The sequence below is a fragment of the Cornus florida genome, unplaced genomic scaffold (assembly GCF_030987335.1).
Source record: "Cornus florida cultivar Cherokee Brave unplaced genomic scaffold, ASM3098733v1 CherokeeBrave_3.0.0_Hap2_Chr05, whole genome shotgun sequence".
Lineage (NCBI taxonomy): Eukaryota > Viridiplantae > Streptophyta > Magnoliopsida > Cornales > Cornaceae > Cornus > Cornus florida.
Genome location: NW_026775575.1, coordinates 77,122,396 through 77,137,542, shown reverse-complemented (window position 1 = coordinate 77,137,542; position 15,147 = coordinate 77,122,396). Strand labels below are relative to the sequence as shown.

Here is a 15,147-nt window from a genome sequence, read left to right as displayed (position 1 = left end):
TAGTGCTGAAGCTGAGTATAGGGCAATGGCCCATACTTCTAGTGAGTTAACATGGTTACAACATTTCCTTGAGGAACTTGGCTTAACAGTCAAAACTCCTCTTCCGTTATTTTGTGATAACCAAGCAAATCTTCATATTGCATCCAATCCAGTGTTTCTTGAGAGAACCAAGCACATTGAAGTTGACTGTCATTTTATTCGAGATAAGATATTGAGTGGGAATATCTCAACCCCATTTGTGAAATCTGAAGATCAACTCGCTGATATGTTTACTAAGGCTTTGAGTCATAATAGGTTGAGGTTTATTTGTTCCAAGCTGGGACTATATAATATATACTCACCAGCTTAAGGGGGAGTGTTAGAATATTAGGTATTTTACTAAAGGGAAATATGGTCATTTCATTGTAATAGCAATTGTATATATATACACATACGTGAGAGGAGAAGGGAAGCACTCTTACTCACAAAATTTCCAATAGCTGTGTTTTCTTATTCTAGAAACCCTAAGTTCAATAAGAGTAAAAGATGCAGATATTCTTCTGAACTTATGCAAGTATATTTAAAAGTAGGGGAAATGTAATAATGATAAAGACCGAACCAGAAAAGGTGGGTGTGCATAAGAAGCTTACCTCTTTTTGGTGCTGTGAATCTAATGAGAAGAAAAGCTACCAAATCAACAAGAGATATCAAACTCCAGTTCAGTAAAGCAGCTGCAAGAAGGAAGGGTGGAAGAGGTAAAAACAATTATTATTCCAGTTAAAAAGAATGATAAAAATGTAACTAAATATTTAAATATATATCTATATTGCATTGATTTTGTATCAAATGTCTAAACTCTAAAGGACATTGGTGAAGAGAGCGCTAGATGTAAAAAAGAAATTTATAGACATAGCTCATACTGAAACTAAACATAATGAAGTTTTGACAAGGTAGCTGTTCTGCGGCTATATGTGAGAGCTGTATAATATCAAGAAAGTAACAGTTTTGAGACAAATCTCTGCGCACAAATGAGCTTCCTATTTACATTTAACAATCACTGACATTACTACTTGGAGAGAGAGAGAGAGAGAGAAGTGTCTATGTAGTTTTGTGTCCCTAAGAATTTGAGACAACAATGTTGACATGCACAGAAAAAGTGGCTGACATTGATTTCTGACAATCAAAAGTTCCAAAAGGTACTGCTATAATACTGGACAAATGAAAATCAAAACTATCCAAAAAAAATTATCCTAGTCTCAATAGTTCACATCCATGGATTACTGCTCAGAAGTACCATTATTTAGACAAAATGCCCTTATTGAGTTGTGGTCATAGAAGGGATAGTTCTCCAGACAAGTTACATCCACATTGTCCTAGACAAAATATATTCTATACCATAGTCAATTTTGCATCTACTCAATCAGAAATTAGCAGCGGGGTTGAATAAAAGCTGACAGACAATGGGTTTTGGACTTCATTCATAAATGACCTTCATCAAATAAGGCATGACATTTAATTGAATTTAAAAGAATGTTATTAATTGGTTCCTTAAATCTACAAAGTTTTGGAATTAAAATTAACACATCAACTGGTAAATCATATTCCTAAAAGAGTTTGTCAGAGTCCATTAACGTGTACAATGCTCCCAGGAAACTAATTCATTTTTTAAATTAATTAACATAATTGCCTCTTTGTCATCTTCCCAAAGCTGCCTTAATTAAAGAGACTGATGTACCTTTTGACAAACACTAACCATCCCCAACATTAGAACGCCATAAGTTACTAGAAGGGCTTCTCACATGTATTACTATTATCTCTTCGGTTTCCTCAAGGAACAGAATTGACAACACTAGTATGAGGGGAAAAAACTAGAAGGCCTACATAGTATTTAATTATCCAAGTTAAACTATTTATTAAACCAGGTTTTTACAGCTTGAAGCTAGGTCTTCAAATGTACTTCTACCTTTCAGCCAAAAGATCTTGACACAAGCCATAAAGGAATATTCCCGGTGAATACTCTATTAACTGCTTAAAGAAACACTAAAATCCACCTAGAGAACACCCAGACTATGTTAAAGTACTCTGGGGAAGAACTCTCAACATTCTAGTTCATTGCTCAGATATGCACACGGTAACTAACATTCTCCTCAACTTCCAAAACAGTCTTATATATCCAATGCATCACTTTAAATCTCATAAAAAATGCATAAGAATCACAAGGGAAGCAAGTAATCACAACACCATTTTTTTCTTTTTCGTTACAAAGCACGATCATTCACATACTTATACAAATAAATATATATTTATAAATATGTGCATAACACATTTCCTTTGTATAGAATTTGTAAAAGAAATAAGCAAATAGGCCACTCGATGTAACAAATAAATTTATAGATATAGCTCATACCAGAGAGCTAACATAATGAGGTTTTGACAAGGTAGTTGTTTTGCAGCTGTATGTGAGAAATGTATAATAACAAGAAGGATAACAATATTGAGACAGATCCCTGCGTATAAATGAGCTTTCATATTTACATACTTTTTTTAACAATCATTGATGTTAGTACTTGAAAAAAAAGGGAACTGAAAATGTAATTTTTTGTCCCTATGAATTTAAGACAAAAATATTGACTGGCCATCCTTAGGTAAAAGTGAATGACATAATGGACCTGTTTGGTTCAGTTTTCTAAAGACCAATTTTCTGTTTTCAAATAATTGAAAATCAGACAACAGTACAAAAATTTGTTTGGTTGATACTTTCTAAAAACTCAGTCGAAGAAATGACTGTTTTTAGAGAACAACCTTTTGTACTTCTTTGAGTTTGAGAACAGTTTTCTATCTTCTGAATTCTCGAGATCTTTTTTTTTTTTTGAGTTTTAACTCCTACGTAAATGAATATCAAAACTCTGCAGAAAAAGTTTTCCTGCTAAAAACCCGTTAACCAATTTTGGAATCAGTCAAACCACTAAGAAAAAAATATATACGAGTAAAACTAAATAGTTCCACATGCATGGATTACAGCTAAAAAGTGCCAATTTTAGACAAAATGCCCTTATTGAATTTTGATCAGGGATGGATCTATTCAACAGTCAGTGGGGGCAATTGCCCCACTGAATTTTTTTTTTATATACATAAATATTTTTATGTTTTTTTAATTACGTACCTATCAAATTTTAATGTTGCTCCCCCTCTCCTTAAATTACAAAAAAGCCCTACTATTGCCCCCTCACATAAATTTCTATATCTGTCCCAAGCAGAATATATTCTACACTACTCCATTTTGCATCTCTTCAATAAAAAATTAGCAGTGGTGTTGAATTTAAATACACAGATGATGGGCTTGGATTAAATTCATAAATGAGCTTTATCAAATAAGTCATGAAACTAAATTGAATTTAACAGAATGTTATTTTTTCTTTGATTCTTTAAATCTACAAAGTTTGGAATTTGTTTAATAATAACCCAAAAAAATGACACATGAAATGAACAATCAGATCCCTAAACAAGTTTGTCACAGAGTCCCATCAAATTGAACAACAGTGTAGGAAAACTAACTCATTTTTTCTTCTTTTTTCCTTTTTGGTTGGTAAGTAAGCAAACATACACCCATTTTTCCAGTTGGCACTTGAACCCTCGACCTCCCCTTTCGAGGGGGAGGTCATACCACCTAGGCCAAGGGCTTGGTGGTACATTTTTTTAAATTAATTAACAACTTATTTTTTTCAAACAAAGCTAGTCAGGTGCTCATCTTTCCAAAGCCACCTCAATTAAAGAGACAGATGTACCTTTTACAAACACTATCATCCCTCTAGAATGGCTTCTTACATGGATTACTGTTGTCGCTTCGGTGGATTACTATTGTCTCTTTGGTTTCCTCCAGGAAAATAATTGACAATACAAGTATTAGGGGAGAAAGCTAAAAGGCCAACATGTTAGCTTCTCAATCCAAGTCAATCTAATTATTAAACCAGGTTTTTACAGCCTGAAGTTAGGCCTTCAGATAGTACTTCTAAGTTCTACCTTTTAGCCAAAATTTCTTTCAGACAAGCCATAAAGGAGTATGTCCCAGTAGATACTCTCTAATTAACTGCTAACACAGACACTAACCACCAGAGAACACCAGACTATGTTGAGACACTAACCACCCAGAGAACACCAATTCTATGTTCAATGTACTTCAGGGAAGAACTCTACAATATTCAAGTTAAGAGCTCGAATACGCAAACAGTAAATAACATTCTCCCCAACTTCAAAATTAGTCTTAATCCAACTTATAGTTTGTTATTTTAAATCTCATAAAAATTGCTCCAGAATCAAAAGGGCAGGCAGCAATTTCTTCTTTATCCCAAGGAAAAATACAATTACAGGACACACTCATTTTGCAAATGCAATGCTAAAACATGTGATAAAGATCAAATTTCCATACAACAGCAGTTAATTTACACCTTTATTTTTTTTTTTTTTTTGATAAGTAGTTAATTTACACTAATTCAGATAAGGATGGTGAAAATCTCAACAGATTTATAATTTCTCTGCATACCTGTTAAAAGCAGTAGAGGCAACACGAACCCGCCAAGAAAATCTCCCATATCAGCCTTTCTCGTCAAAATTCACTTCAATTCCAACACTTCTGTCTCGAATCCCGAGATCCGTTGATGGGTTTTCAATTTCCAAGAACATGACGAAAACCCATATTAAAAATTATCCAAATTTCCCTCCAATGACTATAGGTTCGATCAAAAAATATGAAAAGCAAAAGAAAAACCGATGAGTCCTTTCTTTTCCCCTGTTTCTTCAGAAATCTGTCGATGGAGGTTTTCTAAATTCACGGTGAAAAACAATGATTATCTGTTTAGCTACCAGTCCGAACTACATAGTCAAACAACTGTGCATATCCTGATTTGGAAAGAATGGAGGTAATAATAGTAGGGTTTATTTCGATAATTTAGGATTCTTGTTGATTTGTTGAGTGACCAAAAAGAAAAAGTTCGGCTTTATAAGTAATATGGTCTTTTGCCAAAACGATAACAGCATATATATATATATATATATACACACACACACACATTTACGTATAGAAGAATTGTAACTGTAAATTACAGGACTTCATATGCACAAAGCCATTGAAAGTTCAAAAATTATAAACAATATAATATTAATAAGGGAATTAATATTGTCCGTCCCTCCACTAATAGCCTAATAAGGCTATCTACCTCTTTCTTTTCAAAAATGAAATTACAAAATAGTCTTTACATTACGTCATTTTTCGTTCTTACTCGGTATGTTTTTAATATTGTAATTACCCTCATTGATTCTTCCAATTGATTAAAATTTGACAACTTATTTTTACCTTTTTTATAATTTCAATTTATCAAAGTTAAGTTTGGATTTGACAACTTATTGTTACCTTTTTTATAATTTTAATTTATCAACTTTTTTTCTAAAATTTAGAATTTGACGTTAAAGCTAAGCTTGAACTTTCATTTTCAAATTTATGTGTTTGTTGTGACACTATCCATAGATTTGTTTCCAACTCAAATACCTTCAATTCTCATCACATACAATTTATTATCCTAAGTGAGGACTATCCTAAGTGATGATTGATACTTTCTCAAGTCATGATATTGAATCCTAAATTTTTTCACTTCTATTTAACAACAATTTATTTCTCCTCTTTATCCTTGACATAGCATCCCAATGGATAAAATCTAGTGGTAAAAAAATATTTGATAGATTGATTATGCAAAAAGAAATAATATTTTCATACATTCCGAAGAAGAAAGTATAATCAAAAGAGTTGTGTTATTTAGCCCAATAAATACAAAAATGATACTTCAATGTGGCAGAGTAAAAGTAGGTAATTTAAAACTAAAATATAAATAAGATGCATTCTAAAACAAAAACTCTCCAAAAATAAATTAACAAAAATAACTATTTACTTACTAAAACAGTAAAAACAAAAACAAAAAACTCTAAAAGAAAGTAACATTAGAAGATTTGACAAAACAATAACTATGAAAGAAAGCTCAAACAAATCAATAAACTAAGAATTTAGGTTCTTCAATCATTATTTTTGTTAATATTAAAAACTTCAAATGAAATTTATGTTTTATATTTTGTAGAAATTAATTTTTATAGAAATCTCAAAGAAGCATTCCAATAGATTCCAGATATATGAAAACCCATTTTTTGAAAATGAAAATATATATATATATATATATGGAAAGAGTTTGTTTTTCTTAAAAAAAATGGAAAAAATTATGTATAAGATGAAATTTTAAGATAATGTGGTTATGAAAAGAATCGTGCTCAAGTTGGAAAGATTTTAAGATGGTCACATTATGGAAAAAATTGTGTTCGAGTTAAATTTTAGTCGGAGTTTTTTTTATAGTTGTCAATTATATCATTTTTCTAACCAAAAATATAAAATTCACCATTAGATTTGGGCAGATATATAAAGGAGGCAGAGGAAACGTGAAAAAGAAGTTGAAAGAATTTTCATTTTAGCACAAAAAATTCTAACCTTAATAGAGAAGGACAATTATGGTATCAAAAATTGTAAGAATAAAACATTATGTTGTATTTAAGGACTCGTTTGTAATTTTATTTATTTAAAAATAAAAAAATGATAGCTCATCTTACATAGTAGTGGAGCGCCAAGCCCCACTAATAAAACTATTAAAAGCTTGCTGATAAAGTACCAATTTAACCGTTGTTAGTGGAGGGACCGGCTCAAACATGGGCCACTCTGGCCCATTAACTTTATTTTTTAAAATTTATGTGTAATAATTTACAAAAATATTCCTTCTATTTTTTTTTTTTTTTCTTTCTTGCTTCTTACCCTTTCCTCTTATTCGATTTCTCTTCAAAAATAAAATAAAATTTATAAATAATTGCAAGCGGCTCTAAAAATTATACTCCGTAATTCTTTTTTATTATTAGACTTCCTAAAATTTTTATTATCTTATATTATTATACCTGAGTTCAAAAAAAATAAGCCATTCTAAATTTTTCATTCCACTTCCGTTAAAACTACTAATTTCTATCCTTCATCTGCCTTTTTTCTTCTCATCTCCTCAATCATCATATTATTTATTAATTATTGAATATATATCTAATCAATAATTGTAACAACAGATAAAACTTTTTCATATTCTCTTATTAATTTTTATCTTCTTCTTATTTTATTAGTTTTCACGTTTTTTTCCTCCTAACAATATTTTTTTCCATCTACCAAATACAAACCCTCCTTTTCGAAAGGGAGCTTGTGTGTATTTTTGTTTAACAGACAATACCTGATACTCATAGGTGAGTAGTTGATCTCTACGAACTCTGATATGATCCGATCATATCGAAAAACAACAAATAAAGAAAACACATAGGGTAACTGAATTTATTTTTTAAAAAAAATTTATTATTTTTTTTGTCGCTTCTTATTCTTTTTCCATTCCCTTATTTTTAAAATTTGTCACTAAAATTTTACACAAGGTTTTTTGGTAATTGTTTTATTTTGTGTTTTTATTTCACATCTTTAAAATCAAAATCATGATTTTAAATAATAAAATAATAATTTTATTTTTGAAGAAAATAGAAACTGGATAGAGTCTTCCTGAATGATGGTTGGATGGACAAATTTCCTGGCACTAAATTCTCCTATACAATGGCAAAATCCTCTGACCATTATAGTGTGTTAATTTTGGTATCAAGCATTTTTGCCTCAGGACCAAAACCTTTTAAGATGTTAAAATTGTGGTGTGTTAAGAAGGCAGTGCTTCCAGTGATTCAACAAGCTTGGAATATTGAGGTGGATGGCTCTCCAATGCATAGACTCTTAAATAAACTTAGGAATGTGAAAAAAGCTATTAAAGGGTGGAATAATAATATTTTTGGGGATGTTGGTGATAAAGTCCTTAAGTCTACTTTGAAGCTAGAATCAGTTCAGGACAAGCTACTGCAAAATCCATCTGATGAAGAACAATAGGCCAAAGAAGATTATGATGCTACTCTTGCAGACCAAGAATCCTTCTAACTCAGAAATCAAGACTTACTTGGTTGAGGGATAATGATAGGTGTACTTCCTATTTTCACCAGAAGCTGAAACAATATAGAAATTTCAATGTTATACTCAAAATTGGGAATGAGGAAGGGGTGGTCTCAACTGACCAAAAGGTTATTAGTGATTGGTTTGTGGAGTATTACACAAAATTGTTCTCAAATAAGTCTTCTGATGTGGTGTGTGATATAACTTCTCGACATACTCTGAATTGCACTGATCAGGCTATGCTAGAAGGGCCTATTACGTATGAAGAAGTAAAGGAGGTGGTGATGAGTTTCAATCCAAACAAGGCACCAGGACCTGATGGTTTCCCTGCTAGGTTCTATCAAACTTTTTGGACTATGATTGATAAAGATGTGTTTGCAGCTGTTCAACACTTTTTTGTGTCTAAAATTATGCCTTTGGGGGTTAATTGCTCTTTCATTACTTTGATTCCAAAGGTGGGAGACGCTGTAAAGTTAGGGGATTTCAGGCCTATAGCCCTTTGTAACTTGGTGTATAAGATTGTTACGAAATTAATGGCAAACAGGCTAGCTATGGCATTACCAAGTTTGGTGGGAAAAGAGCAGAGTGCTTTTGTGCAGGGCAGGAAAATCCAAGAGGCAGTAATACTAGCCCATGAATTAGTGAGAGATTTCAACAAGCCCAAGAATGCAGCAATGGCTTTGAAGATAGACATAAGGAAAGCTTATAATTCTGTCTCTTGGGATGGTTTGTTGACAGCTTTAAAGAAATATGGGTTTGGGGATACTTGGATCAGTTGGATTGAAGCTATTTTTAAGTCATCTAGATACTCTATTTTGATTAATGGTTCTCCAGCTGGATTTTTTCACCCAGAGAGAGGGTTGAGACAAGGCTGTCCTCTTTCACCCTTACTTTTTACCTTGATTACTGAATTATTCTCAACTTTGGTTGCTGATGCTGTTCATAACAAATCTCTGGTGGTGTTGAAATCTATGTTAAAGTTTCAAAAGCCTATTAGCCATATATTTTTTGCAGATGATCTGATTCTAGCTCGTGAGGCTTCAGTTCAAAATGCTATTGTTCTTGAGGGTATTTTTAAAAGATTTGAAGCTGTTACTGGTCTGCAAATCAATCAGGGAAATAGCAGAGTTTTGTTTTCTAAGGTTGTGAGAAGCAAGCATTTGCTGTTGCAGGTTTTGAAGTGCGCTGAAGATGTTTTTCCGATCAAATACTTGGGGCATCCTTTGTGTCTAACTGTTTTAAAAAGATCATAATGTAAGGATCTGTTGGATAAGGTTACAAGTAAGATTTTTTGCTGGAACACAAAACTTCTCTCTCTGTCAGGTAAATTGGAGCTTATTCGAGCTGTGATTACTCCTATTTTTCAATATTGGTGCAGTATTTATGATATTCCAGTGGTGGTTATCAACCAAATTCAGAAACAATGCAGGGATTTCCTTTGGGGAAACAAAGATAATGTGAAGAAGAAGCATCTTCTTAATTGGGATTGTGTTACTAAACCAAAAACAGAAGGTGGTTTGGGAATTAGAAAGTTGTCTGATATTCAAGTGTCGGCTCGCTGTGTATTAGCTTGGGATTACTTGAACAACAAAGATACGTTGTGGATCTCTTGGTTTAAGTTCAGGCATGCTCAATATACATCTTTTTGGAATGCTACTGCCTCGCAGACTAGCTCCTCTATCTGGAAATCAATGATTGTTGTTAGGGAAGTGATGCAACAGAAAGTCCATTTTGAGATTGGTGATGGCCAGCACATAAAACTCTTCAGGGATCCGTGGTGTAAAGGGCAGATGTTTAGCTCATTATTTGGCCATAGAGTGGTCAGAAGTATGCATCTCCAAAGGGATGCTCCGATCAGTTCACTGATATTCAATGAAGCTTGGAGTTTGCACAATTTGCAAAGTGATAACTTGGTAGCAGTACAGGTATTTCTGCAGACTGTGGAAATTAAAGGTGGAGAGGATAAATTGCTCTGGGATGGTGGGAATTTCAATTTCAAGAATGCTTGAAATTGTGTTAGACATACTGATATTGTGGTACCATGGTTTAAATTGTGTTGGGGGAAGGCTCGGCCAAGATGGTCTACAATAGCTGTGTTAATGTTATTGGATAGACTTCCTATCATGTGTAATTTGCAGAGAAGAATAGTCTGTTTGGTTTCTAGATGCACTCTTTGTCAGAAGAGTTTGGACACTACAGATCATGTGTTTATTACCTGCCCTTTCTCTCAAGGTTTCTGGAAATGGTTGGGTAGAATTCTTGGTTGGGATCTCATTAAATTTCAAGATGTGTTAACAGCTTGGGACCTTTTCAATTGGATGGATAATTTATATAACAAGTCAAAACAGTTGCAAAGTCTTTTTGCTGCAGGTCTGTGGTACATTTGGCTGGAAAGGAACAATAGACTTCATGGTTCCATTAGCCTTCGGCTTGGAGGTAGTGGCAAGGACTGCCTTCCTGGAAGTGTGTGATGTTCAGAGAATTAATTTTATGTGCAGTGTATAAAATTAAAGTCTAGTTGTTTGAAGATCAGGCTTCAAATCGCTGAGCTATGTATGCAGATCTGAAGAGAGGAACCCTCTGTCTCACCTCTGCTCTTTCCGGTGAACCCATACCTCGCCTCTGCTCTCTGCACTATCACCGGTGAGTTCCTCTGCTTTTTCTTCATCACATTTCGTTGTGCTGTGTATAAAATTAAAGTCTAGTTGTTTGAAGATCGGGCTTCAAATCGCTGAACTGTATATGCAGATCTGAAGACCAAACTATCTGTCTCACCTCTGCTCTACTCTTTCCGGCGAACCCATACCTCGCCGCTGCTCTCTGCACTCTCGGATTCACATCGTCGATACCAAGTGAGTATCTCGCTATTTTAGATTTCTTCAAAAATCTTTAGAAGTTAGAAGAGTAGCTCTCACTTGGCATTTCGTCAAACAGGTGTGTAAGCGTATATTTATATTTGTGTGTATATACACACACACTGGCACACATATGTATATATATGGATACATGGATTACAGACACTTAAAATGATGCTTGATTTTGGTTGATACTCTCTTTTGTATATGGATATATGTTTATTGGCTTTGGTCGAATTTTCATGTTTGTGTGCTTCCCTTGACCTAACAGTGTACTTAATTGGGGTAGCTATAATTTTTATTGCTGTCTAGTTTCTCAGCATTCTCACTGAAGGACTCCAAATATATATTACACTAATTGTTGTACCAAATAAATTAACCCATCCTCTAATGTTGTGTACATTGTAAAATCCTCACGGAATATATAGTTTGAAAGTTCATGCCTTTTTGTTTTTTTTCCTCCACCATTTCCCCCTTATTGTACACAGAAACTTTGTCTGCAAGATGCCATTGTTGATTTGCTGGTTTTCGTGTTGAAATTAAGCCGCATAAGCATAAGGGTTTTCAAGTGACTCTTAATTTGGAACACTAGTGAAATAGGTTTTAATGACTTTAGAGGAGATTACAGTTGTAAGAAACTCAATATGGAAGCAGTTATTGAACATAGTGGAATTTTTTATAAGTGTATTCATTGCCCTCAATTGAAAATTATAGTAGACGGGTATTCGTTGGCCTCAATTGAAAATTTATAAGTGTTAATGCAAAAAACATCCTCATAGTATTATAATATAGAGTACACCAATAAGACCATGAAATTGAGTGCTAATCAATATTTATTCAATTATGGTTAAATTAAACTTCTACTGATACTGAAGTTGTAGAACTCATGATGAGTCATATTATTATGACAACTTAGTAAATGTATTTGTACTTTCTTAAGAGGATATTAAAGTTGCTAATGACCCTTTTAACACATTTTTATTAAAACTATGTAATTAGATGGATATCAATGCTGACAATGTGGTGGACTCCGAAATAGAGGACCTTACAGACAATACCGATGATGGAAAACTAGTATGGGATGACTCTCATCTTGAAGCTTTCATCATCTGTATGGAGGAAGAAGTTCAAGCTGATAATCGGAATTACATAACTTTTACTCCAAATAGTTGGAAGAATATACGGAAAGGCATGACGGTCCTACAGACAAGAACTATGAACCGAAACAACTTAAGAGCAAATTCAACCACATGAGGGTAGACTACAGAGCCTTTATGAGTTTGTTAGGAGAAACAGGCGTAGGATACAATGCTGAGACGGCATGGTTATAGTTGAAAATGAAAGATGGACTAAATTGATCAAGGTTAGTTTTTTAAATAAATGTATGTTGATTTTACAAAAAATTATACTTAACTTAATATTAATAGTAATTTAATAATTTGTAGGTGAATTCCCAATATGGTAAGTATCGAAAGAAGCCATGCAATCATTTTGATAAGCTCACCACCATATTTGGAGGCACACACGCTACAGGTGCACATGTCCATACTTTCTACAGTCCACTCATTCTCAACCAAGCCCCCGCACACCATGAAGGCACACATGCCTCATTTGACCTTAATGATGATTTTGCTGAGTTAGGCGGTCATGAGTTCACTCCTTCTCCTGACCCTCGTGGTAAGAAACCAAGGAGAGAGAGTTTTGCCTCCACAATGGATGGTGTCATGGAGAAAATGAGTGAGGCTTGTAGAGAGAAAACAGATCGAATTGAAAGGGCCATAGTCGCTTCTTCATCATCTAATATGAAAACAGTTCATGAAGCTGGGCAGGTGAAGTCAATTCTCTGGATAAGACAAAGGGTGATTTAAAATTATGTTGTTACATTTTGAATAAGTTGGAGGGCGTTGATATGAAACAATATGCTAAGGTCACCCAGATGTTACGTAATGATGAACTTTGGATGGATTTCTTTCTTAATGACCTTCTTGATGAAAAGAGGGTTGGTTGGATCAATGGAATTTGACTTGGCATGTTGGTTTTATTATGACTTTGGATGACTGTACTAGTACGTATTATGACTTTTTGTGCGTTGTTTTTATTTCTTATTATCTTTTGCTATGACTTTGGGTGATTGTAATATTAAGTACACTCGTTGATATGTTATTTGGTTTCATTGTAATGACAATATAACTATTTCGCTTGTTTTGATTTTAGTTGTTGTCTTGCTTTGATTTTTTATTTGGTATCTTGCTTGAGATTATTGTAATTACTAATGTTTGTTAAATGTTGTATTATACAGATAGATATTAGGACAATAATTGACTTGTATGATGATGGTGATGAGGAGAATGAGTGTGTCATCATAATGGCATGTATGTTGGACTATTATAAGAAACATTACGAGAAACGACCTTGTAGAGATTCTCTTTTAATCGGGGAAGCATATATAATGGAGATCTTGCATGGACATGAATGTAGATGTTTTGAAATTTTCAAGATGTCCACCCCTATTTTTTTGAAGTTGTGTGGGGAGCTTATATCATTAGGGTTGAAAGGCTCAACAGGTGTAAGTGTTTATGAACAAGTTGGCATATTCTTGCTTACTTTAGCTTATAATGAAAAGAATCGTATAGTCGTAGAAAGATTTCAACACTCTACCTATACAATTTCAAAATACTTCCATGCAGTTTTACAAAAAATTTGTGATTTAGGGAAACAGATTATTGTCACCCCAGATTTTACCCAAGTTCCTAACCATATAAGGAAGTTAAAAAAGTATCACCCTTTTTTTAAAGGTTGCGTTGGGGTAATTGATGGAACTCATGTCCATGCGAACGTACCTGTGGACCAGCAGATACCATTTCGTGGTAGGAAGGGGGATACCACACAAAATGTAATGGCTGTTTGTGATTTTGATATGATGTTCACGTACGTCGTAGCAGGATGGGAGGGGTTTGCTAATGATTCTAAGATGCTGAACGAGACAATTAATAATGAGGATTTGCATTTCCCAATGCCTCCAAAAGGTAAATGTCATTCATCTAATAATTTTGCAATACTTATTTAAAATATCATAGTTTCCAAATGTGCCTTATAGTTTGTAAAATGGCAGGGAAATATTATTTGGTGGACTTTGGGTATGCCAATCAACTGGGTTTCTTGGCTTCCTACAGGGGTCAACGGTACCACTTCCAAGAGTACCGTAGAGCTCATCGGCAACCCCAAGGTAGAGAGGAAATTTATAATCACAGGCACTCGTCATTACAAAATATAATTGAACGCTGTTTTGGGATGCTTAAGATGAGATTCCCCATCTTGAAACAAATGCCCCCATATAAGTTTGAAGCTCAAGTTGCTATTGTTTTAACTTGCTGCACACTTCATAACTTTATAAGTAAGGAGGCGCATGTAGATCCAATATTTAATGATGTGACTGTGGAGGTAATGATAGATGAAATTTTTGGAGATGATGAAGTTGATGTTCAGCCTAATGTGTCACAGTCTCGCTCGCGACCAATGGATATTGTACGCGATTATATTGCTAATACTATATGGTATGCAAGTCATCACCCTTGAAATAGGATTTACATGTTTACCATGTTTGGATAACTGTAATAATTACTTTATACTTGTTCCATTTGTTAGTATTTGAATAACTATAACAACTATTTTATTTTATTTCTTTCTTAGGATTTGGATAACTGTAATAACTATTTTGATTAACTTTATATTTTTTATTAACTTCTTTGGATCAGTCTTATAGTTTGCATATGCAGTTATGTATAAGATACAGGGTGACGGGCCACCTTGTGCATGTGGAAGGGGTCGAATGAATCTTTATACGGCTGGAACTTCTAAGAATTATGGACGTTCATTCTATAGATGTCCAGCTTGGGAGGTATACAATTTTCTTTGCATTAATAAGAATATTTTAACTACATCTTAGTGTTACAGGTGCATTCTAATAATGTACAACTCTTTTTTCTAATTTAGTCACATGATCGCGCATTTACATGGTTGGATGACATGCACCAACGTCTGCAACTGGGTGGTCATGTGTAGGAAGAGTTGGAGGATGTAGTTACTGTTATGCAAGCTCAACAAAATCGGCAAAACTACATTATCTATGGATCTTATTGTTGTCTTACTATAACTATATTCTTGTTATTTTTGCTCATGTTGTTGTTATTTATTATTGTGGCTGTTGAGAAATGATGTAATATTGAAAGTTTAATTTTATTTTATGAACTTTTATTGTGACTGTTGACGAAT

At 33.7% G+C, this 15,147-nt stretch overlaps 2 protein-coding genes across 3 annotated transcripts in view; one reads left to right on the top strand and one right to left on the bottom strand.

Annotated features, from left to right (window-relative positions):
• Nucleotides 1-4,996, bottom strand: part of LOC132306948 (piezo-type mechanosensitive ion channel homolog) — a 72,257-nt gene extending 67,261 nt beyond the window's left edge. Inside the window, exons 1-2 of one of the 2 annotated variants that reach the window (XM_059804558.1) lie at nt 4,520-4,996; nt 630-710 (exon numbers count right to left, since the gene is read on the bottom strand). In XM_059804558.1, coding sequence (XP_059660541.1) covers nt 630-710; nt 4,520-4,568 — 130 coding nt within the window. In that variant the 5' untranslated portion in view covers nt 4,569-4,996. The remainder of the gene's footprint in view (nt 1-629; nt 711-4,519) is intronic. The other variant, XM_059804556.1, reaches the window with a different exon arrangement.
• Nucleotides 4,997-12,196: 7,200 nt separating this feature from the next.
• On the top strand, nt 12,197-14,937 carry LOC132309508 (uncharacterized). Its single transcript, XM_059807812.1, has 8 exons — nt 12,197-12,238; nt 12,321-12,704; nt 13,175-13,247; nt 13,671-13,901; nt 13,988-14,429; nt 14,566-14,578; nt 14,639-14,773; nt 14,869-14,937. Exons 1-8 carry the CDS (start codon nt 12,197-12,199, stop codon nt 14,935-14,937), a joined length of 1,389 nt encoding a protein of 462 aa, XP_059663795.1.
• Nucleotides 14,938-15,147: the final 210 nt, after the last annotated feature.